Source organism: Prunus mume, linkage group LG5 (genome assembly GCF_029339155.1).
Source record: "Prunus mume cultivar Tortuosa linkage group LG5, ASM2933915v1, whole genome shotgun sequence".
Classification (NCBI taxonomy): Eukaryota; Viridiplantae; Streptophyta; class Magnoliopsida; order Rosales; family Rosaceae; genus Prunus; species Prunus mume.
Window position 1 is genome coordinate 28,347,346 of NC_142702.1, and position 25,821 is coordinate 28,373,166.

At 36.4% G+C, this 25,821-nt stretch overlaps 4 protein-coding genes across 4 annotated transcripts; 3 read left to right on the plus strand and 1 right to left on the minus strand.

Annotated features, from left to right (window-relative positions):
• Nucleotides 1-3,601: 3,601 nt before the first annotated feature.
• PGM (phosphoglucomutase) lies at nucleotides 3,602-8,975 on the minus strand. Its single transcript, XM_089051834.1, has 22 exons — nucleotides 8,714-8,975; nucleotides 8,505-8,570; nucleotides 8,283-8,327; nucleotides 8,094-8,186; nucleotides 7,894-7,946; nucleotides 7,701-7,752; nucleotides 7,528-7,596; nucleotides 7,272-7,340; nucleotides 6,831-6,953; nucleotides 6,692-6,741; nucleotides 6,408-6,486; nucleotides 6,245-6,309; nucleotides 6,097-6,164; nucleotides 5,736-5,854; nucleotides 5,564-5,638; nucleotides 5,329-5,444; nucleotides 4,692-4,833; nucleotides 4,487-4,568; nucleotides 4,371-4,417; nucleotides 4,185-4,262; nucleotides 3,969-4,074; nucleotides 3,602-3,895 (listed from the first exon to the last, which is right to left on the minus strand). The coding sequence occupies exons 1-22, from the start codon at nucleotides 8,936-8,938 to the stop codon at nucleotides 3,828-3,830; spliced, it is 1,890 nt and encodes a 629-aa protein (XP_088907960.1). The 5' UTR covers nucleotides 8,939-8,975; the 3' UTR covers nucleotides 3,602-3,827.
• Nucleotides 8,976-10,750: 1,775 nt separating this feature from the next.
• LOC103333426 (agamous-like MADS-box protein MADS3) lies at nucleotides 10,751-13,795 on the plus strand. The gene is made up of 8 exons (XM_008236255.3): nucleotides 10,751-11,030; nucleotides 11,991-12,066; nucleotides 12,171-12,232; nucleotides 12,319-12,418; nucleotides 12,877-12,918; nucleotides 13,184-13,225; nucleotides 13,313-13,422; nucleotides 13,532-13,795. Exons 1-8 carry the CDS (start codon nucleotides 10,849-10,851, stop codon nucleotides 13,635-13,637), a joined length of 720 nt encoding a protein of 239 aa, XP_008234477.2. The 5' UTR covers nucleotides 10,751-10,848; the 3' UTR covers nucleotides 13,638-13,795.
• A 2,913-nt stretch (nucleotides 13,796-16,708) lies between these two features.
• On the plus strand, nucleotides 16,709-20,557 carry LOC103333278 (pfkB-like carbohydrate kinase family protein). Its single transcript, XM_008236097.3, has 7 exons — nucleotides 16,709-17,059; nucleotides 17,923-18,167; nucleotides 18,718-18,930; nucleotides 19,032-19,229; nucleotides 19,344-19,484; nucleotides 19,883-19,999; nucleotides 20,101-20,557. Exons 1-7 carry the CDS (start codon nucleotides 17,038-17,040, stop codon nucleotides 20,239-20,241), a joined length of 1,077 nt encoding a protein of 358 aa, XP_008234319.2. The 5' UTR covers nucleotides 16,709-17,037; the 3' UTR covers nucleotides 20,242-20,557.
• A 444-nt stretch (nucleotides 20,558-21,001) lies between these two features.
• LOC103333277 (junctophilin-like protein) lies at nucleotides 21,002-24,235 on the plus strand. Its single transcript, XM_008236096.3, has 7 exons — nucleotides 21,002-21,316; nucleotides 21,428-21,459; nucleotides 22,100-22,197; nucleotides 22,326-22,408; nucleotides 22,875-22,952; nucleotides 23,027-23,125; nucleotides 23,706-24,235. The coding sequence occupies exons 1-7, from the start codon at nucleotides 21,227-21,229 to the stop codon at nucleotides 23,985-23,987; spliced, it is 762 nt and encodes a 253-aa protein (XP_008234318.2). The 5' UTR covers nucleotides 21,002-21,226; the 3' UTR covers nucleotides 23,988-24,235.
• Nucleotides 24,236-25,821: the final 1,586 nt, after the last annotated feature.

Consider the following 25,821-nt stretch of genomic DNA (forward strand, 5'->3'; position numbering starts at 1 on the left):
ATCGATTAAAGTTGGATTGAATTGAATTGAATCGAAGCATATTATATTGGATTTTAAATAGTTCTATTATATGTATTATACACTAATTTAAAAATGTACGTGCACTTAAAAAAGTTTACGTGGTTTAGAGGGTCCAGTGATTGCTTATTTTCGGCAATTGGCACAATTATCAGTTTTCCAGGGCCCTTTGTTGTAAGTTGTAAGTGCAAAGTCATATCACTTAAGTGTTGAATGCATCTATGTCATAAAACATCCACCACATCAAGCTCTCTTCTCCTTTGGCCTTTTCTCTATGCAACAATAAATAAATAATGTAAATTTGGGTACACAGACAAACATAAGCACATGTACAAAAACTGCCTAAATCGAACACGACAGGTTGAGATATTGCCCTTGCTAATCTTTCCGTAAATAACAAATTTTATTTCATCAGAATTTCAGAAACAGCCCAAATCTGGCTGTAAATCTATAGGGTAGCAGCAGCCACACAACATGCATGCATGTACTTGTCTATTGCCTACAGCTACATTCTTCATACACCAAGCTGGTGGGTTTGAGTCCCAAACGCACCTTCACAGGTCCACCAACACCACGCATGCCGGTATTGGGCCCGATTTAGCCAGGTACAAAACGAGAATTAAGTTTTACTAAGGCATCACGTCATTAGTGTAATTGTTTATATGCCAATTGATTACTCCTTACAAAGTCAATGTCGGATCTCTAAATTTGAAAACCACATTTAAATAAGAAAGATAGGATTATGGCAATAAAAATGGAATCGGCATTGTTAATCGTTGCAAAACAGGGGATGCAAGTGTAGATTAAACACACCACGTTCCTTTTGAAATATGTGAAGTACTCATAAATCATTCAATATATATATTTAGATTTTCTCCAATGTGGATGAGAGAAGAAATTTATGTGTAATTCTAGATCTCCAAATTGGCGTAACATGCAAATTTATCTTAAACAGGGGTTTTTTTTCTTCTTTCTCCTGGAGAAGTGAATGGAGTGTGTGTTGGAAGCACTGAGATCGAATCACACCTTCAAGTAACAAAAATAGTAGTGTATAACTTGGTTGTCTAGTTGACTTGCATGAAGTCTCTGCCTTTTCTCCCATTGTTTCATGGATTATTTGATAAGTGGGAAGGCAGGGCGGATCAAATATGTACGGATTAGCTAATTATGTTGGAGCATAAGAAAATATCTGAAATGCATATATACAAGTGTGTAAAGTGGTTTGAAGAGTTTGGACAAAACAAACAAGGGAATGGTTGTTAGTGGAAGTGGAAATTTTACTATTTTCTTTCCTTCGTTTTGTTTTTGGTTTGACGTTTCAAATCACGTGACATTCTTCAAGAAGGTAACAACATGTTAAAAACCAAAACTTGAGAAATAACTGTCGACTGAGTCTTTATTTTCATCATTTAGCATCTCTTTTTTATTAGATGACCACTATTAGCACAAGTGGTGTTCCTTAATTCATTGTCTGTGTAATGGGGGATCAAATATTTGACTCTTTAAATATCTTTCAAGTGTGGTCTTCAGTGGCCATATTCAGCAAAGCTTAACAGTCATTATCAGTAATTATACTCATAATCATCAGTGTGTTCTTATTATAGTAAAATTCACAGTTTTCTCAAAACAGGTCAAACATATTAGGTTTTGCTTTCAAATAGTGTTTCTATTCATTCATCTCATCTAATTGAGACCAACAAAATTATTCAGATATCTAATTAAGACCAACAAATAATATCGGATTCAAGTGTTTTTTTTTTTTTTTGTAAAGATGATTTTTGAATGAATATCTACAAAATAGATAGTTTGGATTAGTGAAATACAGTGATGAGTGGGCTCTACAAGGATGTTCCTCCCTCAATGAAAGCTCTCTGTGTATATATATATATATATATATATATATATATAATTGGAAGCACCAGAACTTATAATTTGTCCCAACAGTTTCAAATACTTCCTATACATCCCAAAACCCTCACTAGAGGACAGGAGACAGTAGGTGCAAGAGAGAGAGAGAGAGAGAGAGAGAGGGTTGGGGACATGAGTGAGGCAAATAACATGATGGTGGAGTTGTCACAATGTCATGCAGATAAAAAGTAGGGCAAATGAGTTTCTCTTTCAAGTTGAAGAGCAAGATCCCATGAAACTGATAGACCCAACAAGGTAGGATCTATTTACAACTATACTTTCGTATGTCACAACTAGGACAAACACAGTTCCATCCTCTTACTATATCCCACTAAAAGGTTTGCTTGCTTTTCTCATTGTCTGTACCATTATTTTTGCTGGTGGGTCTGGAGGGACATTTAGATCATATTGGAAATGGGGGGCAAAGACAATCTGGTGCTGATTTTGGTTTGGACTTTTGAAAGAGAGAAAAGCCGGCTCGATCTATTTTATGCTCACTTTGCTTGAGAAAATGCTATTGATCGATGGATACGGTTTAGCTCTCGTGTCATCTTCAAAAATCTAGAATAGAACATTGAACTAAAGTTGGAACTGTTCCTCCTATAGCAGTTTTGTCCTGAGATCCAATAGCACAACTAGAATAACAACAAAGGGGGCCCAATTCCTCTCATTCTTGGTTCCTGCTATTACCACCCAAATGCACAACTTTGCATATGTGAAATGGATTGTATCAGTGGGAAAAAAAAACCATAAGTGAGCCATATGGAAGAAATCTTGAAACCAACCATGAGATCAGTTGATGTGATAAGAAACACCCAGCAAAATGTAGAAGACACCAGAAGACTGTCACATCCCTATAAAGTGAAGATTGAGTTTTGATGTGGTGGTTGATATATCATATACTAGAAGATGGATGGATAGTTGAGTAGAAGAAGCAAAGAAAGCAAAGAATATCCCATTTCCCATGTAGAGTGCGTACGTGCTGTGCCATTATGCCACTTTGAGACAGATTACTCTGGTCTAGGAGGTATAAGTCTAAGTCTTGCTTGTCTAAGCTGTACAGTCAGCCCCCATATAGGAGGGTCGGGAACCTGCTATTGGATGTTTCATATTATGGACATCCGATCAGCTTCAGATGAACCCATAGGATCCATCCATCCCACAGTAGCTCTTGTTTCTTGGTCGTCAGACTCAGATCAGAAGAATATAATCAAATCTCCCACCTGATCATGCATCCAAAAGGGACGACCGTGATGACATGTTGGCATAGCTGTGCACCAATGGCTACTAGGGTTGCACATTGCGTTTCTGAGAGAGACGTGGGATTACGGCTAATCGGTAGAGGCACTGAGGCAGTGCCTGGTTTCCTAGTTTCTTTTCATTAAAAGGGTGAAGAATTCTCTTCGAAATGGATCATTACCCTTATTATGGTACAACTTTGCTTTTCTATGCTAATCTTAATCGTGTCGTAACGGAGGATTAAAGGGGAATTCACTTCAGATGATATTGTGTTTTAAGCACTAGGTAAAACATGTCTTCCATAGGTCCCCTGTTTTCCCCCGTTTTGGCATGGCATTGTATAGCTTGGAAAATTTATTGAGAGGCTGTGTTTGCTCTGTGTACAGTTTACGAGTTGAGTGCTATTCAATTCAGGTGCTTTGTAAAAGCAATAACGAGAAGAAAAGGGCATCACCTCTTGAACAAGGAATCGATATCTTTATTCTCACATTCTTATATATAACCATATTATACAAGAATTAGGCCTTATTTTTCCAGAAATCTGGAACTACCCGCCGCAGACCAAAATTGAACATGTGGAATATGTTCCCCAAACTCACTGCCTCGGGCATAGCTTAGGGTAACACTTTGGCAGATGAAACCAGTCATGGTGTTATTGGTGCTTATGTGATGACTGTGGGCTTCTCCCTTCCAGTGAAGTCCTTCAGCTTCGATACGGTCAATGCCAAATCTAAAGCACAACCCAGAAAATGAATAAGTAACAGTCTATGTAAGCCTTTGTTACAGAACAGCAGTAAACTAACCTATTAAAGGCTTCAGAGCCGTTTGGGCATCCGCATCATGTTTAGAGGCATCTGGCTCATATTGTTCGATGTAAATTCGAACAGTTGCTCCTGCTGAACCAGTTCCCTATATGTATGAAATTAAAAGTTACTTCCACTAAATAGAAAATAAGGTCTCGAAATTAAAGGATAAATAAGTCACAATCAAAAGAAAAATAAAGGAAGGAAGGTTATTACTGATAAGCGATATATGATCCTTGATCCATCTGTAAAAACAAACCGAACACCTTGCTTTGACACCACACTTCCATCAACCTGCAAGATTGTATGACACTAGATTTAAACATGTTGATCTAGAAAACTGGAATTCAGTTGCTTGAAGTCACATTTGAAGGAAGACGGAAAACATGTAATGGAGCTTACAGGATCAGTGTACGTAAAGTCATCGGCAAATTGGAGAACATAATTTCCTGTGGGATGATAACTTTCAGCATCCAAAGGTCATGGTAGTATCAAGAGAAGTAGAAGTACAAACTTACCATACTTGTCACCGGGCTTGCTGCTAGAGATCAATTCTCTAAGATAATCTACCATTTTGTTGGCGCCTGCAGACTCGCATTCCTGGATAAAGGGTCACTTATTAAAAAAAATTTGCACTTATCCCAATAAAATACAAATTGATCTGGTTTGTAGTACAGACTGTGATTGTGCATTATGATTTAAAAATGCAGTTGCGATGATTACTTCATAGTCATATCGAGAAAAGAAATTTCTTCCATAGGTTGCCCAGTGTTCCTTCACGACGTCTGAGACAGAGACCAACTTCTCCCCAGGCTTTTTGTCTTTGTTTCTATATGCAATGATTGAAAGCCAAGCTAAAACAGCCCTGTCATTTGTGAATACATGAGTCATTTCACACAAGAAGTAACAATTGATTGCGATAGGATGGTGAAAAATATATGCCCATGAACCAGAAAAACTTGTCACATTATAAAATGTTGAAGGATCAGGTGTGTCATTACCAAATTAACAGTACTGAAACAGATAGTATAATGATTATCTAGAACTAGAAACAGAGCAAGATATAAAGTATGCCAAGAACTTTTTGATCAAAGAAACTAAAATTACTAAATTAAAAGAGGGCCTATATCTGGGCAGAACTGTAATAATACTATACACTATGCAAATATGACGGGGCTGTTTCACTGAAGAAAAAGGTGGGAAATCACATAAGGCAAAAGTGAGAAATCCCATGATGGATAAAAAGATTCAAGAAGCTAAACTTAAGCAGAGAATTTGCTCATAAGCACCCCAGATAGTAAAAATCTTATTTAATGTAGACAAACTGTGTGACTGCCCTAAAATATAGATTTAGACATACCATATGCCATCCTTCTCACGGATATGATCAGAACCTGTTCCAAAACTCTCTTCCCCACAAATAGATAACTTCCCAGCATCCATAAGATTCCCAAAGAACTTCCAGCCAGTGGGAACCTGAGCCCAAGAAGGTACATCATATGTTACTAGAGGAGTATCTCATAGGAATAAACCACTGCACGAAATACATTATGATTCTACGCTTTTATCAATACAATAGTCAAAGAGAGCCAAACCTCAAAGAAAGGAAGATTCAATTTTTCAGCAACACGATCAAGTGCACCACTTGTTGGCATGGATCGAGCTAATCCCTAAATAGTTTTAAAGGGAAGAAACAGAGTCATTTATGGTTGCTCTGAAACAAAAATTCACAGCGGACAAATAAAGCTGGAAACATAGGTGCCTGACCTTGGGGCCACTCCAGAAGTAGGGAATAGCTTCTTGTGCATTGGCTGCAATAATTGCAACAGAGTCTGAAGGAGTAACGAAAAAGCCTCTACCAAGAATCATGTTTCTATCACCATCCCCTAATCAAAAATGAAATTTGTATGTTATTCAAAAAAATGATATGTCCATTGAAACTTCTAAAACAATTGTTAAAAAAATTGTATAATCTATGAATTCAGCATTTCCATGCTTTCTTGGTTTCTCTTGTTATATCAGCACAAATAAGTTTAGAACATCAACAGGATATACTAAATAAAACTATATGCTTCTTTAGTCATGAAGCCATTAACACAAATTCTACCTCCTTAGTCGGTTAACATACCATCACTAGCTGCCCCAAAGTCAGGTCCATTTTCACTATACAGAATGTTCACCAAATCCTTGGCATATCTATTTGACAACACAAGTCAAAATTAGCAATGCCCAGCCATAATAGCAAAGTAGCATCAATTTAATTTTTAAACTCTTACGTAAGATTAGGATCTGGATGACCGTGACCAAAATCCTCCAGAGGCACCCCATTTGAAATTGAATCCTATACATGACATGCCAGACATCTCTCATCAGGAATACAGTTATTAGATAATATACAGAGTACAACCACTTTTGTGTTCTCTTATTTGTCTAACATACCGGACTGGCTCCCAGCTTATCCACAAAGATGGGTTTTGCATAAGCACCAGTAACAGCATGCATTGCGTCAAATAGAAACCTGAAAAGTTCCAGTCATTAAGAAATAACGAAAATTCATGAAATTGCCCTCTACTACCCTATTCAAAATTTTACACTCAAGCATGGCATGAATGAATAGGAAGTGATTCCCAGTAACTAACAAATTACTGGTTATAAACCTATATCCAGACTGAAAGCAAACTCAAATACCATAAAAATCCTTGGTACAGGGCAGATGAATATACCTAAATTCTAATTGTAGAAGACTTTTGATAAGCTGGAAATCAAACACGTTCTGCACAAAATCCCATACAATTAGTGGTATTCAAACTGGATTAATTGTCATAAAAAAAATTATAAAGATGCATGATTTTTGTTTCCCACCTCCAATAGTTCCAAATAGTCAGAAACAGGATCTACAACTTCAACACTGAAGTTTCCATACTTTATAACTCCAAGAGTAGATAGGTCAACATCAGCAATATCTGCTATCTTTATTTCAGAGATCTGCATTGCACTTATATGATTCAAACTCAAATCAAACAGAGAACTGTATGGCAAGAGCACATGAAAGTTGATGCATAGTTATAAGTTTTGGAACTTATGCTTCAAGAATATATAACTAGAGGTCAACTTCTCCTACTGGAGATTGTTATCTGTCAACTAGCTGTTTTTCAAATTGTTAATTTTGATAGTAGAGCTTTTGCTGCACTGAACTCCAGATGAAGACATGAAAGCAGGAAAAAAATAAACTAACAGCATTTAACAAGTACGAGTAGCAGAATGTAAAATGTAGCAAATATGCACATAAAACCAGATACTTACAGAAAGGGTGTTTCCATAAATCTTATCGGTTATGGACTCAGGTGCAGGTTGACCACTACTGTAATTAAACTGGAAAGTGAACATGAGTTTATCAGGAAGTAGTGGATTTGGAGAAATTGAAAAGCATACACACAAAACTGAAACATATTCAGGGACAAAAAAAAATAATTGAAACATGGAAACTTTGAAGACTAGGTCCTATCAGATTATATATTGCAACATCCATTCTTTATATTATGTATGCATAAGAACTCACCTTAATACCCCAATCATAATCAGGTCCACCAGGATTGTGGCTTGCACTCATTATAAAGCCCCCATTGGCCTATAAAATGTATTGATTAATTAGAAAGAAGAGAAAGGGCAAATGAGTTCAATAATACATGATGTTCCAGGATGCTAAAATAAATAAAGTATATTGCGGCTTGCCTTCCTCTTTCGGATTACAGCAGAAACTGCAGGCGTTGACAAAATTCCTTCCCTGCATTAACAAAAGTTCATCATTAGCTCATATATTTGAAGCCTAAAGTATTACTTGAGAAGGGAATCAAAAGAATCACAAGATGTAAACAAACATATAAAGGCACCACCACTGGAAATATCTTCCAAACAAGACACTTACTTGCCAACCAAAATTTTCCCAACACCATTCCCTGCGGCAATTTTGATAATAATCTGCATTACAAATCCCCAAAGACTTATAAACACGGCAAGTAGGATTTCTTTTTAAATGAACGGAGACTGAAAGTAAAAAGCAAACAGCATAATTTAATGCAGCATTCAGAGTTCAAGAAAATAAAGGATGAAACATTGAAAAAGCACCTGTGCAGCTTCACGATTGAAGTAACGACCATCACCTCCCAAAACCAATAGCCCATTCTTGTAATCCTCGGGAGGCAATGAATTAAATAACGCCTACAGAGCAGAAAATTCTAAATCACGTTCAAAACCTCAATGCACTAAAGAACAAGAGATGAATTCGACACCATAAAGAAGTGCAAGTATTCAAACCTGGATCCAATTTGCAAGATAATTGTCTTGCTGAAAAACTTTCACCTATAAACCAAACATTGTGCAGGAAGAGAATCAGGCCTCATTCAGTTGCCAAAGTGCTCTTTTGTTTCATTGCAAAGACAATGTAGGAAGAAAAGTATTCAATTTTGATTTCCTTTTGATGATATTAAGTCCATTCAAATAAACAAAAGAGAACAACGAAAAGATTAAAGAACTAACCTTCTTTCGGAGACCACTGGTTCCAGTCTTCTGGCCTTCGATTGGTTTAGTGGGAACCAGATTAATCTGAAACAAAAAAGAAAACCCATTTGTTAAATCAAGCCAAAATTCAAAACGAATAAGATTCACAGAGAAAAACACATTCATGTATGCATGACACAACAAACACACAGTTTATAGACTATACAATATATAATAGACTGAGAGACCTTGATGCCCTGTTGATCAGCAACCGTTGTTGGAGAAGAAGGGGAGGAGGAGGAGGTGGCTTTAATGGTGAGGGAGTGTGAGGTTCTGAGAGGCAGGTGTGGGAGAGGAGAGAAGAGGAGAGAGAGAGATGGGTTTGGAGGAGAGAGCGAGGCATTTGAAACTGATGCTGGTTTGGGTCTGAAGGTGGGTGAGAGAAGGTTGTGCAATCTAAGAGAAAGCGCCATTCTTGATCTTTTTTGTTTGCAGAGCAGGGAGGCAGAGAGAGAGAGAGAGAGAGAGAGAGAGAGAGAGAAGTTGGGGAAGATCTTAGGCCTGAATGCTGACAGATTCATACAAGTTTGGAAAATCAAAGGCTGCCACATGTACGTTGGGTATCATCACTTATCTTAAGTTTTATGTCATCATGTGAATTGCTTTTCTTTCCCTCCCCTGTTTGTTTTCCATACTTTCTCGAGAAAATCTTATTTATTTGTTTAATCACTTTCCCAGTCATATAGGCTAAGGGTATAAATTATGCATTTGTTGATTACTTTCCCGGGTTTAGATTGTGACAGCTACGTGGTATATGCTATTGAGAGTCAATCATTTGATTAAAAAGATACCAGGCCCAGTTTTTATTTAATTCAGTAACCCTAGGAGGCCTAGAGGCACACAAAAAATCTTCCAAAAGCAAGGGCCCAGTATGGTCTGGGTTTGTGGGGGTTTGTACCCAACACCCGGCAACTCAAATCAAGGCCCAACCCATACCATATTGGGTGTACCCTACACCCTTCAACCCCGCAACTGCCAACTCAACGTAATCCTTTACAACTAGGGTTTAATTTTGTAGGTTTAGTTTCGATTGGGTTTCTAGTAGAGGACTGTAGGTTGTTGCTAATTTAGTGGTTCATAGGTTAGCTAGACATTACTCTTTCGGAAGTTTATTCGCCATATCGGGAGCCTCTCACTACCATCCAAGATACTTTGGTGGAAGACCTTATGTAATATTTTACTTTTAAAATCATCGCCTTTTCATAAATGAATAAAAAGGATTTAATTTTTAAAGATGAATATAGCAACTAAGGGTGGGCATCGAGATCGGAAAATCGGAACACTGAGCCACACCAAATAGAAAAAACAGGGAAAAAAATCGTGTTGACTAAAAAGTTAACAAACCAGCACTGAATCGGACCAGACTGGTTCAAACCGATTTTGGTGTCGGTTTCAAACCTTACAAAACTCGACCGGATTGATTGCATATTTTTTAAATATATTTATTTTAAAATTATTTCAATCCAATGCTTAATTTCTAATCCCATAACTAGTATTTCCTCAAGCCCAACTTTAAAGCATCTTTCTTTTTTAGGCTCAATCATCTCTCTTTGCATAAAATTGGATTATTTGTGAATTTTAAAGCCCAAAAATAAAATTTTAGTTAGAATTTGTAAAAATAAATAAATAAAATTCAGTTGGAAAAAAAAAAAATTTCACACCGAAACCAATTTAAATTGGACCAGCTAGTTTCATAATTTTTTTTCACCAAAATTGGACTAAACCGCACTGATTAAATAATGCCAATATCAATTCCGATGCGAGGTAAAAATCAGACCGAACTAAGCCGCGCCCATCCCTAATAGCAACTGATGTTATTAAGGAAGAAACAAAATTACCACTTGACAAAAAAAAAACTATTAATTATGAAGCTAATGACCAATTGGAAAAGGAAAACGATGGACTTTTAAGAAAACCAACTAGTTATATCGTACAAGGTGAGCTCAATGTTTCAGGAGCTTCGGATACGTGTCGAGATACTATTGGCAGACTGGTTAGCAATGATAAAGTCTAGACCTTAGGACTAAACTGACTGGTTGTAGCTGTAGGGCTCTTTTTATAATGTTATCAGTGAAAAGAAGCACTATCCGATGCCCGTTAGTCGACACGTGTTTCTGTCACTTCCTCCCCAACTCTCAGCCTCTCTCTCTCACAAAATGACGTAGATAGATAGTGCCAAAAAATCAAATGAAGTTAAAATTTCCTTGTTTGTTTTTTGTGGTGCAATTACAATTGCAGTATAATGCACATACGTTTATAATATTAGAGTGAGAAAGAAAGGAAGGAAGAAAGAAACAAGGAAAAGAAAATCTCTCTATCATCAATGGGGAGACGGAAAGTGGTGTTGGAGAGAATAGAAAACAAGATCAACCGTCAAGTGACCTTCTCAAAACGAAGAAATGGTCTGCTCAAGAAAGCCTACGAGCTCTCTGTGCTCTGCGATGCCCAAGTTGCCCTCATCATCTCCTCCAGCCGTGGCAAGCTCTATGAGTTTGGCAGCACTGAGTATATATATATACATATTTCTCTGTTTTTTTATATAATTATTGATTCCCTTGTTCTTGATTTATTGAACAAGTTCTGTTTCATTTGATTCTTAAAACATCATAAATAAGTTTGTGTGTATATAAGAATTCTTAGTTTACATATGATTATTTGGTGAACCTAATTGCTTGTTTTCGGTTACAATAAATTTTGTTTCCTCCGATGGGGGGAGACTTTGTATTGAGAGCCTATGCTACTCCGATGGGTCTTGACTGGAGGTACTGAAGGTCGTCATCCTAGCTAGGGTTTCTTTCTCCTCTCAGTTTATTCTTTTGGGATTTTATATATCTAGGGTTTCTTTCTTTTTATCTACCTCAGTACCTGCTTTGATTATGTCTGGGCTGAGAGAGAGAGAGAGAGAGAGAGAGAATTCAAGAGTCGAGATTTATTGGTTTTTGCCAAGGAGGTAGAATGCATGACCTGTCGGTTGTGGCTCGACCCATCACATCATTTTTTTCTGATATGGAAAATTTAGGTACAGTTCTGTTACTTATTAGAAATAAGTTATTACTAGCTAAGCTTTCATTTTGCGGACCGCAGCACGCACTTAGGTAGTTTAAATATTCTTCATTTTTGCTTTTCTTTTGGTCTTAAGTAGCTTTGTGGATCCTGTTTTTTAATAATAATAAAAAGAGTATCTTTATAAGCTCCTCTTCATCTTTCCTTCTTCAATTAAGTTTTTGCGGTTGCGGGAGTAATCAAAAGCTCTTCCTATTCTGCTCATATATATAATACATATAGATTGATTACTGTATCTCAAAGTATATTCATTCTCATGGTTGTTCTCAATGTCAATTAATTTCTTCAACAAAAAAAGCCAAGAAAGTTAGCATATCCAGTCATGTTTTTACCAATGCTTTTCATGTATTACTGTTATATATGCAACTCTCTCAGTTATAACTCAGTTCATTCTTTGATTAGCGTGAACAAAATTCTTGAGCGGTACCGTCAATGTTGCTACTCCTTACAAGGCAATGTTGCTGAGAATGAAACACAGGTGCTATTTCATAATTACCTTGTGTTAATATCACATTGGAATGAGAGGGCCTTCTTTCTCGGTCTCATTTCTATATTTTCTTCACCTTTTATTGTCTTATGCAGAACTTATACCAAGAGGTCTCAAAATTAAAGGTCAAATACGGGTCTCTTCAACTTTCACAGAGGTATGTAATACCATAATTCAAATCTATTGCTTTTTTTTTCATCATTCTTTCAGACATGCAATGAATTCTTAGCCTCGCATATTTAGGCATTTGCTTGGAGAAGATCTTGAAAAGCTTCGCCTGAAAGAACTGGTGAATCTTGAGAATCAACTTGACAAAACTCTCTCAAAAGCTAGACAACGAAAGGTACTAGTAATATGTGTTATGTAGTCTCACATGTTATCTTGTCAAATACTTAAGGGTCCCTAATTATGACGTCTTAGTTACCACGATCAAAGGAAGATATATCAGTCATGGCTGATCAGATGACGAGTAGAGGATAGAAAGGAGGATATTTTCTAAATTCTTTTGAAGGATATAGTACACTTCTAGATTTTTATAAACGAAGAAAAAAAAGGTACGGATAGCTGAATTCGAGCGTGCATAAGGATCATTAGCAAAAACTATCCAATTTTCCCCTAAAATAAGAAACAATAAGTATGATAGAGCCAAAATGAAGTGCCACCTATATAAATTCACAACCATAATATGTTTCACATATTGATTCTGTTCTATCTTGGATTAAGCTATAAATATTAATCACAACGTTGCCATGATTATTGATTCGTATAATATTCATTCTTGCTGTCGTATAATACATGCAGACGGAGATGATGTATGATCGATTAGAAGAACTGCGCCAAAAGGTATGAATATCGCCATCCTGAACCAAATGAAGTTGAAGCTACATTCAATTAAGATACATATTTTCATCTCATTCTGATCTGTTTTTGGAATTTGGCCATAACTTTGTACATGTGATTCCTTAAAGAGTACTAGATAGATATGCTCGAGGGTATACAATGTGTTTGATTTCCCTAATGTTTAGAAGGGCGTTTCGATGGAATTTTACGCTTCATTTATTGCCCTTCTAAGTTGACATCATATAATAATTTCTGTGTGAATTGACAGGAGAACGATCTTGGAGAGGAAAATAAGCAGCTCAAATCCGAGGTACTTTTAACAATATTAGTATTGAATTCCCAGAGCCCCACCATGCGATGATTTTCAATGTTCCACGTTTCTATTTTGGAATTTCAGCTTGAGTTAGAAGAGCATGCTCAAGCAACACTGCAAGGTCCGGGAGAGCTTCCACTTACAAAACACAATCGCATTGAATCAGAGCATCCCAGCTTACGCTTACAGATATGGTAAACATTCGATCATATATCCTTTTCCTCTCATATATATATATGCTCTCACCAACAATAATATTTGACAAATGTGGTTGTGGATATAAAATTTCAATTCATAAAACAGGGATCACCAACCAGCCCCCCAAGAAAAAGCAGCTGATGATGATCAAGGGAGGGCCATGGTGGGTGGGAGCAAGAGTAACTGCAACCAGCGGGGTTGGCTTCTTTAAAAGTTCATCACATTTTATATATATGTATGTATAAATTGTTCAAGCGAAGCAAGCGATTGATTTGCCTGCATAACTAGTACTTTCAAGACATGTTTAATGAAGACATAAGTTAGCTGCATGTTCTTTTGATGCATAAAATGAAACATTCTTCCACTTTAGTTAATTGTTTTCCTTTTGTTTTGTTATCCCCCAAAAAATTATCTTTTTATTACCCAACTTCCCTAAGAAATCATCGTATATGTACTCGACATGCGCTTAACTAGCCATGAACTTTCGTTTTCGAAACATGGACCATATCAACCAGTCGCCCGGGGTACATCAATTGAAAGGAGAAGCATGGTGGTGTAGTGTGGGGTGGGAGCAGCTGCAAATTTAATGTCATATTAATTTGTTCTTTCCGTAATATTAGCGGATTTTGTGTGGCTTGAAAACACCAAGGTGAACTTATTACACACATAGCTATTGGATGAGAAATTAATACTACGGTAGTTCGATCATATGATACATCTTGTATATGTTTTATAATATTGGTGGATAACATAGTTTATTTTCCCCCTTTTTAGGAAATAGTATCTATAAATATTTACTTATATTATAACACGTGTACAAGATGTACCATGTGACCGTACTACCATAGTATTCTATAATCTCTCAGAAGGAATATATGTTGCTTGCTTACTCCATTTTTGGCTCCCAAATAACTTGAATGATTTAGCAATCAAAAGATTTGTCCATTGCTATTTTAGGAGAAAGACTTTCATGAAACAGGAGATAGCACTATTTTGCTATCTCCGACCAATAACACTATGACATGCATGATAACACTTTCACGTGATATAGCATTATTAGCCAAAAATAATAAAACAGTGCTATCCCCATTACAACTAAGTTTTTCTCTTATTTTAGAAAGCCAAACAATAATATATATATATATATAATGAAGGATATGTTCTGTTCTGCTGCTTGATTTAATCTCTCAAATGGCTGATCGTGCATTGTTTTATTCCAATGAATGCATAATTAAGTTCCAAAATCTTTTTCTAAGGATTCCCATTTTGAGGCTATGAGCTATAATGTTTTCAAAAGGATAATTAGGGAGGCGGCATTTGCTTTTTTCCCAAGTTCCGTATTGGCTTTCGACCCCACGGCATGCATGCTGCCACGAGGATTGTGCTTTGGATTTTCATTGGCCGGTTGTCGGTCTCACCACCGCCGATATCGACATCCATCCACAAACAAAATTCCTTCCTACCTGTCTATATCTATTTACATTCTATTTTTCGGTTTCATTTCTTTTGACATCACAAATATTCAGGAGAGCAGTGCATATATAACTATTCTTAACCACTTAAGTTACAAACTTCTTTATTTAGAATCTCTTTATTTTAAGGGTCCGTTTCATAACGTTTACATTTTTACAATTTTTTTTTTCTTCTGTTGGAACATTTTTACAACATTAAAAAACCATCAAACAGCATAAAACTGGTCATATGCGCATAATATAATGAGATGCAGATAATAGCTGATAAGGAGAAAACAAAAAATTTGATGGTGTTTTAATTAATCTGTTTTGGTAATTAACGTCTGGTCAATGTGCAGTTCCATTGATAGGATGGGAGCCCTGAGCATGTTACGATATGATGGGCTGAGCATGGTGTTTTATACGATATATAAAAAGCCAACAGTGTTGTGTGTTTATTTTGATATTATTGCCAATTGCTGGGATTGTGTATGCGTGTAGCTTTCATGGAAAGGAAAAAAAAACAAAAGCTTGTTCCCCAAGCTGACTGTATTTGGGATTTGGATTCTTTCTGTAATTATTATTTTAAGCATGTAAATTAAAGTTTTGACGTTAATATTGGCCTCAAATTTTAATCCAATTATTATTATTGATCTGAAAGGTGGTCCCCACAACCAATTATAAACTAATTAAGGGATTTTCTTTTTAATCAATAAAAGTACCCAAACACTCCAAATTTAAGATGCTGCATAGTCCAGTAGTCACACTCATAAGGATGCTGGCCAAAAATGTCCAACGGCTGCGCTCGGCATGCTGCTTCTAACCATTTTTTTAAAATAATTTTACAAACAAGAAATTCAATTTGTCTCCTTTTCATTAATAAATAATTTTTGTTTAGCAGAAACAATTTACTTTAAAATGTGTGGACAATCGACCACCTGGTTGTTCGTAGCTGTTGTAAATAAAGATGCAAAGTTTTCTAGGAAAAACAGTTCCTACACTCGGACCATTCAAGACAAAGGTGACCCAAGGACAAATACATATTAAAATATTATAATTTTTTTTAGAGATATTTAGTCATATACTCATTCTCAGCGTTAATAATATAGATAAATCTTACACCATTGAATTTTTATAAACAAACCCAAAAGATGACAGGTGATCCTATTGAATTTAAGTTTGATTATTAAATTACTTTGATACCCTATTGAGTATTTTTGGTTTTTTAATGAGGTTTTGGGGTTGGGCTTGTTTTAAGAAATTCATGGCAGTTTTGTAATTTATAAGAAGTTAAAAGTTTCTTTGTTTTGTTGTAAATAAAATTTGAGTGTATTTCTAAAGTCCATTTCATATATGGTATTTTTATAATTTAGGTCTCTATATTGAGTATAATAGTGAATCTTTTTTTTTTTTTTTTACACAAGCAATATTGAAAGAGATGATTATCCAACATATGACTTTATTGCAAGGGTACATATTCTTACCAATTACGCTACAAATCTCTTGTGCTTGTATCAAAATAGTGGAGCTAATTTTTTCCTAATATAAAAACAAAAATTCTATAGTTTTTATATAACATATAAATTACATTAAAGTATTAAGAAGAATGATAAATCTACCTCTTAAGTTGAAGTGGTGCGAAAATCATTTATTTACAACGAAATGGCATACTGAATATAAAATATTATGGCTACACAAACCGGCAAAAATGCTCCCAATATAAAATGCTTTACACGTAGACCTGACGACTTAAAATTATAAATAAATAAATAAGGAAAAAGGAAAAGGGAATATAATTTTTATTTATTTTATGGGTCAGAAAAGACAGGCAAGATTTAGGCTAAGACAGGTAAGAATAGGCTGAGGATCTGGGTTATAAAATTGCGAGATTGCCATGGCTGCATATGTGTTTGTTTTTCTTTTTATAACAGCTTCGACAATCTCAGACGACTTCAAGATCGCAAATTGACCCTCCTATTAAGCCTCTACTTCCTTTATTTTGGCTTCCTTCTCCTTATTAACACCACCAACTACACTTCACCAAGCCACCAACACCAAACCTTCTCTCTCTCTCTCTCTCTCTCTCTCTCTCCCTCCCCATTTTTTGTTGCATACTCTGCTCTCTGGTTAAAGTTCAGTCTCTTGAATTCCATTCCTACAATGGCTAATAATCTCACATCTGGTTAGTTTACCACTTATTTCCCTGTTTTTCACATGTACACTGCTTTTTGATTATATGCCTCCTAATTAAAGTTGGGATTTTGATTCCATTTAGTATCTCATTTGGAACTTTCATAATCTGGGTTCGAGCTAGTTTTGTTAGTTGAAGATTGCTTATTTGCAAGAAAAGATTTCTGATTTCTTTCTTCTTGGGCTTTTCTTTGTACTGGGTTTCTGTTTTGTTCAATTTCCTTTCGCAGTAATGAATCTTTTTCTCCTAATGTTTGATTGCATCTCTGTTACAAAGTTCACTGCACCGAATTTTGAGACACCTTTAATCGTAAATTCTTTTCTTTCAAGTGAAAAATCATGTCACAGGTATATCTGCTTCCTAGCAGTTGATCCAGAATCTTAATATATTTGAAAAAAAAATTCTTGCTTTTATATGGATTCATTATATGTTACGCTTTATACGGAACATGAATTTGGTTGTTGATCTGTGAACTGTCTTGAAGCTGTTTGAAAAATTACAGAATGAACAGTAGAAGGTTAGTTGGGAAACAGTTGTTCTGTAAAGACGAACCTTTTTAGTTTACTAAACATGCCGAATCACATCATCTGTATTTTCTTGGTGCAACTGTGTGATTTTGATTTTGATTTTGAACCAGTTGGCTTGCAGTTTATAGCTTTATCTTGTAGCTGCTAATTCTTTTCCCCAATATATGTCTCGAAATTAAGAAATTTTGGGTATTAATTAACCTTAAGCATATATCCAAACCAGGACAGCTAAATATGCAACATGGTGGCCGATAAATAGTATGTTGAAAGACAATTTTTTTTCCTTTTTGTTGTTTGATTAGTAATTCTCAAATTATGTGACTGCAGCCCTTGATAAAAAATTGGTTCTGGGTGAAGATTCTAAAGATCCTTCCTCAGATGCAAAAGGAGGGTCGAAAGATGACAAGTCCCTGGTTGTTTGCTTTGGGGAAATGCTGATTGACTTTGTGCCCACAGTCGGTGGAGTTTCACTTGCTGAAGCACCTGCGTTTAAAAAAGCTCCTGGTGGTGCTCCTGCTAATGTGGCTGTTGGCGTCTCAAGACTGGGTGGTTCATCAGGTTTTATAGGCAAGGTGCATTAGAGTATTTCTCTCCTCTGTAATTCGCTTCTGTCTGAGTTAGTTTTATCACGTTTTCCTTTAGCTTTTACCTTTTCTCCTGGGATCTCTGTTATGGAGAAAGATTTATAGTCACCTTTTGTTGTAAATGTAAGAACTATGACAAATAGAATGTCACTTTCGTCCTGTTTACTGAATCTCCCTCTACACCCTTTGTTAACTGTATATTGAGTCTTTTTGAGTATTAGATGGTTCAAAGTATGCATCTTTCTCAACTCTTTGTATATACCCCATTTCACAATCTCTAGAAGTGTAATTCAAACGATGTTTTCTCACAGTTTCAGGGGACCACCTTTAGATTTGACATCTTTGCACTCAGAATTTTTTTTTCTTTAATATATATGTTATCCTACTAGCCTTTTCTCCAGTATAATAAGGACCCTATCTTCTTACGGAACCTAGTGGTTTTTAGTGGCTCCATCCATTGCATAATCTTAAAACTGCCTGAGTTTTTTCTGTATGATATTTTGACCTTGTTTTAACCTAATACATACTTGCATTACAGGTAGGTGATGATGAATTTGGCTACATGTTGGCTGACATTTTAAAGCAAAACAATGTTAACAATTCTGGGTTGCGATTTGATCCCAGTGCAAGAACTGCATTGGCATTTGTTACGCTCAGGGCTGATGGAGAGCGTGAATTCCTGTTTTTCCGTAATCCAAGTGCTGATATGCTTCTACGTGAATCAGAACTCGACATAAATCTCATTCAACAGGTGTGCCTTTCTTTTTCATTTGAATTAGGAAACTGTGCATAAAATATATGAAGGTTACCCATTTTTCAGAAGTTTACTGATCCAGATGATATTGACTGCAGGCAAGAATCTTCCATTATGGTTCAATTAGTTTGATTGACGAACCATGCAGGTCAACCCATCTTGCTGCGATGAGGATTGCCAAGAAGTCTGGTTGCATCCTTTCTTATGATCCAAATTTAAGATTGCCATTGTGGCCATCAGAAGAGGCTGCACGGAAGGGCATAATGAGTATATGGGATCAAGCAGATATAATCAAGGTATAATACCTGAAGATACAAAATTCATGTATAGCTGTTGCATAGGTGCAAATCTTCTGTTTGTATCTGTAGCCTTGGTGTTCATCAGGTTTTTTCTTATATACAAACTTGCAGATAAGTGAGGATGAAATCACTTTCCTGACTGGCGGTGATGATCCTTATGATGATAATGTTGTGTTAACCAAGCTTTTTCATCCCAACCTTAAACTGTTGGTAGTAACTGAAGGATCAGAGGGTTGCAGATATTACACTCAGGTAAGTTTGTGAAATCTATTTTATTTTTCTATGTTCATTGTCTTTCTCCCCTCTTGGATAAAAGCTCACTAAACTTTGTTACTTCTGACTTCAGTGAGTTATTTCGAGAACAATCATGCCATTTTGTTCTTTCCACACCGTATAAGATAGGAAATGTAAAAGTTTTTCATCACATTGTTCTTTGTTGGAAAAACAATTGTTGGCATAACTTGGCCCCTTTACAAAGTCAGTGGCCTCAACACCATGATATGGCTCATCTGGTAGTGAAGAGGCATTCATATTTTTGTTATAAGAAAAAATTGTGGAACAATAGGAATGGGGTTCACCTTTTTTCCACTTTACTCTCTGTATCACATTGATTGGTTATAAGAAAATTGACACCAACCAATATTCCTCAGAAATTTCGGGGCCGGGTTGCTGGTGTTAAAGTTAAACCTGTTGATACAACTGGTGCCGGTGATGCATTTGTCAGCGGGGTACTGAACAACATAGCTTCTGACTTGAGTCTTTTTCAGGTACATAAAGTTCTTGCAACGGATTGAGAAAATCATCCCCCCATTGAATACTTTCATATATTTCCTGCATCTGAAACTCACCCATAAAATTTCACTTGCAGAATGAGCAGGGGCTACGAGAAGCTCTACTCTTTGCTAATGCATGTGGTGCACTCACAGTAACAGAAAGAGGAGCCATTCCTGCAATGCCAACAAGAGAAGCTGTGCTTCGGTGCTTAGCTCAGGTTGCTGATAAAAAGTAGAGACGACAGTCAGTCAGTCAGTCAGTGTATTCATGTATCTTCCATCAACCTTGGTGTAATTTGAGTTTCATTTCACCCTGCTGAGATACCTTTGAGCTTTTTGCTCCTGGAGGACCTCCCTACTATAAAGTTTCGTTTTAGCCTCACCCTGGCTTGTTTTATTACACTTGAGCACTCAGGGGGTGTCTCTCTGCTTTGAAAGTGTACACTGATGTAGTGGTTTTATCAATATAAACCACTGCCAGCCAATAAATTTTCAAGTCCAAAATGTTAGCATAATTGCATTTGTGAATGAAACTTTAAAAAAAAAAAACAAGTTGTTTACTTTTTATAATTTTTTAGATTTTTCTTCATGCGTAATTTTCTAGATCCCAACCTATTGAAAATAGATACTTATGCACCCGAAGTCTTGTGCTAGAAAATGTATTTATTTTATAAAACTAAAAGAGTATAATGACTGACAACGGTGGTTTTACACAATTCGTTGGAGTTTTGGCACCAAAATACGTAACAGTTGGACTTTTACCGCGAAGTTTGCATGTGCGATCGGCACAGCCCATGATAGCCCACAAGATCCAATAATCCGTGCATGATGAGGGGGATCCAGTTCACAAGGGCAGTTTAGTCATTATAAATAATCTCGCGGTAACTGACCTGCACGTCGAAACGGACCGAAACCCGATTAAAGTCCACCAAATTAAATCCATTAGACTTTATAATCATTTTCAAATAACTAATTTCAAGAAAAGTTTATTATTGTAACAAAAAAAAAATAGTCTCCATCAAAATACATGTTTTTCCTAAATTTAAGAAAAGGATAATCACGTTTCTTTTGAGCGGAAAGAGAAACGAGAGAGGGGAGGAAGACGACGTATTCACTAATCGAATATATAGGGAAGAAAAGAAAATGGGTTGGGTTTTTGTATGTTCGAGAGTTTGAATCAGAAGCCGTTGCCATCTGGTTCAAATTCGAATAAGAAACATAATGGCTTCGAATTCGAATCCTTCTCTGCTGCCTGAGATCGGAGCCGATGGCCTTGCTCGAGAGGCTTCTGTCATTACATACACTGAGAAGGTCTCTCTCTATATCAGTTTCTCTATTTCGTCTTTCTTCTTCTACTTCTTTTTGTTTTCTTTCTGTTTTTCGTGATTTGTTGAATGTGTTTTTGTTTCGGTTTTGTGGCAGGTCATCGAGGAAGAACAGAATCAATTAAGGAAGTAAGTAGGCTTCGTTTGAACACGCATTTCTATTCACTCTACTATGCGCTAATATTTATATGTATCATTTTAGGGAATTTTAATTGCTTGAATAGTGTGTCGAAGCATTAATGCAGTAATTACACTTGAATGATTGCTCCAATCTATGACAGAAATGAATCAGATGGTCATTGCATTCTGCATTTAGTGATTCGCTGATGCTGTGATTGGTTCCTTTGAAATGAAATTTGCTTGAGAATTAGGGATCCGGGAAAACAAGAAGTTTAGGGTTAAACCGGAACTGAAGGGAGATTCTTTAGCTTAGTTCAATAGTTGGAAATAATGGCAATGGAAAAACTGTTTTGTGATCGGTTCGAGGATGTGAACAATTGTGGTCAAGAGCTGTGGGAAGTCAACATACTTTTAAAATTGGAAGCTTTCTCTGGTTTTGGTTCTCCTGTGTTCGAGTCATGAATTATGTAATGCTTTAATTTAGAATACGGGATCATCAGTTCAGTTGTTGGTTCTATCTTTTTTGGTCCTTAAATGTCTTTTTGTTTCTTGGATTTGTTTCAACGGGCATTGCTGTATTAGTGTATTGTAATTACCCATATTCAGGAAGATTAATTATTTATGATTTGAAACTGATGAATGGCTTCAGATACATTCAAGAAAATTATACTAAAATTCGTGATGTCGAGCGAGAGTTGGCAAATCTTTCAATGGAGATGAAGCTCACGGCTGGGCCAAAAAAATCAGGTTGTTTCCTTATCGTTGTTAGTTACTCATATTCTGCAGTTTGATGAGTTTTCTTCTCTTGATGTATATTAAAAGTTGATTAATCGTATTTTTCCTTTTACTTTCGGTGTATGGTGCATCTTCTTAAGCTCTTGAACATTTGAGGAAGAAAATAGAGATGTCAACAGAGAGAATTCATGCTGCCAAGCTGAAGGAAGAACAAGCACGAAAGGTTCGTTCCTTTTAATTATAGAAAAGAGTTGCCTTCATCCTTACATAGTAATGCTCTGGTTGACATTCATCAAATATTGAACAAAACTCTCCTGCATGTTTCCCAAATGCTCATGAAAATTTATACATTTGATTCAACTTGAGCAAGATGACCTAGTATAGTTAAAGATCAAAGTTTTTGAATAAAATTGGTATGCTTTTGTCTAATTATAATAAAGCAAGATTGAATTGGGTGATGTGGTGGAGTTAAAGTTGAAAAGCTAAGAGTTACACCAGCCATACACATTTTATCAGGGATGGATGAAGACACATGAATGCAGATTCATCACAAAACTCATAGCTGCAACGAATGGATAGAGATTTGATGATTGTATACACTCAGCTGAGTGTGGTTATGCGTCAAATCATTTCCAATAGTGCATGAATTTTATTGTCTATGCAGTCTGATTTGTTTTGATGTATTTCAGGCGTGGGAAGCAGCAGTACAGCTTGTAAAGGACGAGGAAGCTATCAAGCAGAATCTGTGTGAAGACTTAAACCAACTGGTACGTATCTTTGTTAAATGCATCCTTTAGGTTACAGTCTTGAAAAATTGGTTCTGACACTGTTGGTTTAACAGGTACAAGAAAGCAGCAGTTCTCAGTTTACAAGACTAGAGGAGTTAAAAAGACGACTTGAAGCTTTGAATCCAAGCAGATCATCGGCCTCTGTTTTTTATGTATGTTATCTTTTCATATTTGAGGATCATATTTATAACGTCATGGATGGGCTAGATGGCATGGTCATCATGGTTATTGATTGGAGTGAATTTCATGTTGTCTGAGAATCAGTAATAGTAATGAAGTTTAGTCATAGTATGTGTGTGTGTGTGTGTGTGTAATTCATAAGTATGCAATGTTGTACTGCATCAGGCGTGTTTATCAGATGAAGGAAAGGTTATGTTTCAGTGTAGTTTGGATATTGTAAATTTTTGTTCTCATTATCTTCCAAGAAATTGTTTTTGCTTCATGTTGGTGTCAGACAGATTGCATTTCCTGTATGCACTATGCAGTGCAGGAGTTAGTTGAAAGATACCATATAGGAATCTAGGATATTTCATTGTAAGTTTGAGTCCCAGGGGTATGCCTACCTTAGGGGCCAAATCAAGTTGCTTCTTTTCCTTAACAATTACGTGCCTCGGGAACATTCATAGTTATCTTATACTTGGCACCAATTTGGGTCACTCAAATGCTTATATATGTATTTATATAATCATTTGTACAGAAATGCTAATAGCTTGAACTTGGAACTGTGTTTAGGATAGGAAATCAATGGGAGTTGCTCAAAGTGGCACGGGACCAGATGCTTCTACAGTTCCCCAATCAACAGAATCAGGCAGAGTCACTGAAAACACCCCTAATCCAGGAAACGGCAGAAATATTTCGGTCACAAATGGGCACAATCAGCAGCCTTCTGCTGAGGGAGAAGGAAGACTAAAGAAGAAAAGTCAATTCCAAGGAAAAGGGAGGGGAATTGGAGCTGTGCCCAAGGGCAGGGGATCTCCCGCGCCTGGCTGGACTGGTGCTGGGTTTGATGCTTAGGAGCACTATTCTGGGTTCTCTCTGTGCTGGAAGCTCATGGATGATAAGTAGCAGCATTACTTCTGCTCAATCACGGAATATATGATTTCGTCCATTTTTCTTCCCCTGTATTCTTTAATTGTATTTAGCATTTCGTATGAGAAATGCAAGCCGACCTTTCTGACTTCTGATTGCTTCTTCCCACCCACCCGTGTATTTTACCAATATAATCTTACTAAGCAAAAATCAAGCAAGAAGTTAATTGTTCATCATCATTATCAAATTATATAACATGATTATGATCATGTTCATGTAGAAGCAATTAGGTTATGTGTCTAATTTCAATGGGGTATAGGGTTGGTGGAATTGTCTAACATTCCTAAAGTATGTTATTTTTTTAGCCCATTACTCGGAAGGTACACCAAAATATTAACTAACATGGCAGGTAATTTTGTTGCTACTTGCTAGTGGTGGTACACAGTGCTACGCTTGCCACTCCACACACACACTGCAGATCTTCTTTATCTAACCAGCCAACCTGAGCGCTCAGAATTGTACATACAGAGAGAGAGAGAGAGAGAGTTATTACGGAAAATCGTAACAGTACATGTACAGCGGAACTTTATGAATAAATATGATACGAAAGAGTTGTGATTTGAAAAATTTATTGCCAGAGCCCATTTTCACATAACAAAAGTGAAGTAGGTGCAAGTCTTTTTAGTGCCATCACGTCTTATCTTGTCTCTGCATTATTTGATCCTTTTGGCAAAAATAAAGGCCGTTTATGGACCCCGGGCTTTTTGTTGGGGCAGATGAGTGAAAAAACAAACACCTACTCCCCACATGTTGTGGTCATTAATTAATACAATAATTTCTAATTTACTGTAAATAAATAAGGTTGAGAGTAAACTCATATAGAAACAAATGAAACATTATCGGATAAGTTGCCAACGGGTCTAGTTGTGTGAAAACGGGTATTGACTTGCACACTAGCGATCAAGTTCAAGCCCTCATTGCATTTGGGTAGTGTGTGTGAAAAACCTTTCTCCTCTTATAGTTTAAATCATTACTTATATTTAAACATTTGTTCAATAAGTTGGTGCACCTCCTTAAAATGTCTCAAGCTTTAATTAAAAGAAGCGGGTAAACAAATCCAAGATTAAACTTTATATTGATTGAGAATAATAAGCTGATTTAACAACAAAACCAACAAGGACCACTTGGCTGTTTGTGGGCTAGCCCCTTGGTCCTACTAACCTACCTGCTAATGCTAAGGCTACTACTCTACTAGTCTCATGGGCTCTGATATATATGCAATTATAATCATGACATTGATTGAGTAGAGTAACTTTCATGAAGATGCTCTGTGAGTGGAGTAATTCAGGACAGTAGTTGGTCAAGCCCTGTGCTCCTGTCCATTTATTTATTTAATTTCTGCATTAAGATGTTGGGGAAAGTTAGGCAACTCTTTAAATTTTGAACCTGCAAACCTAACTCAAAAGTTTCCATCATTTTCACTGGCCACCGCTCTCTTCTCTTTCACTAACTTGTCACGTCTGAGGGAAATGCACATGGATCGATTTCATCTCTCTCTATATAAGCCCATTTGAGTGAAAGCAAGCAAAATCCCTCTGCCTCTCTCATCTCTCTCTCTGGTGGTATATATAAATGAGTAAATACTTACACAACAAAAACATACGTTATGGTGGCATGAATGAAACAAGTACTGCATTTTGTGGATCAAGCCATTAACCCTCTCTCTCTCTCTCTCTCTCTCTCTCGCGCCAGCCTCATGAATTTCATATACCCTTTAAGTTAAAGTTAATGTTGAGAGGTGCCAAACTCATATATCACA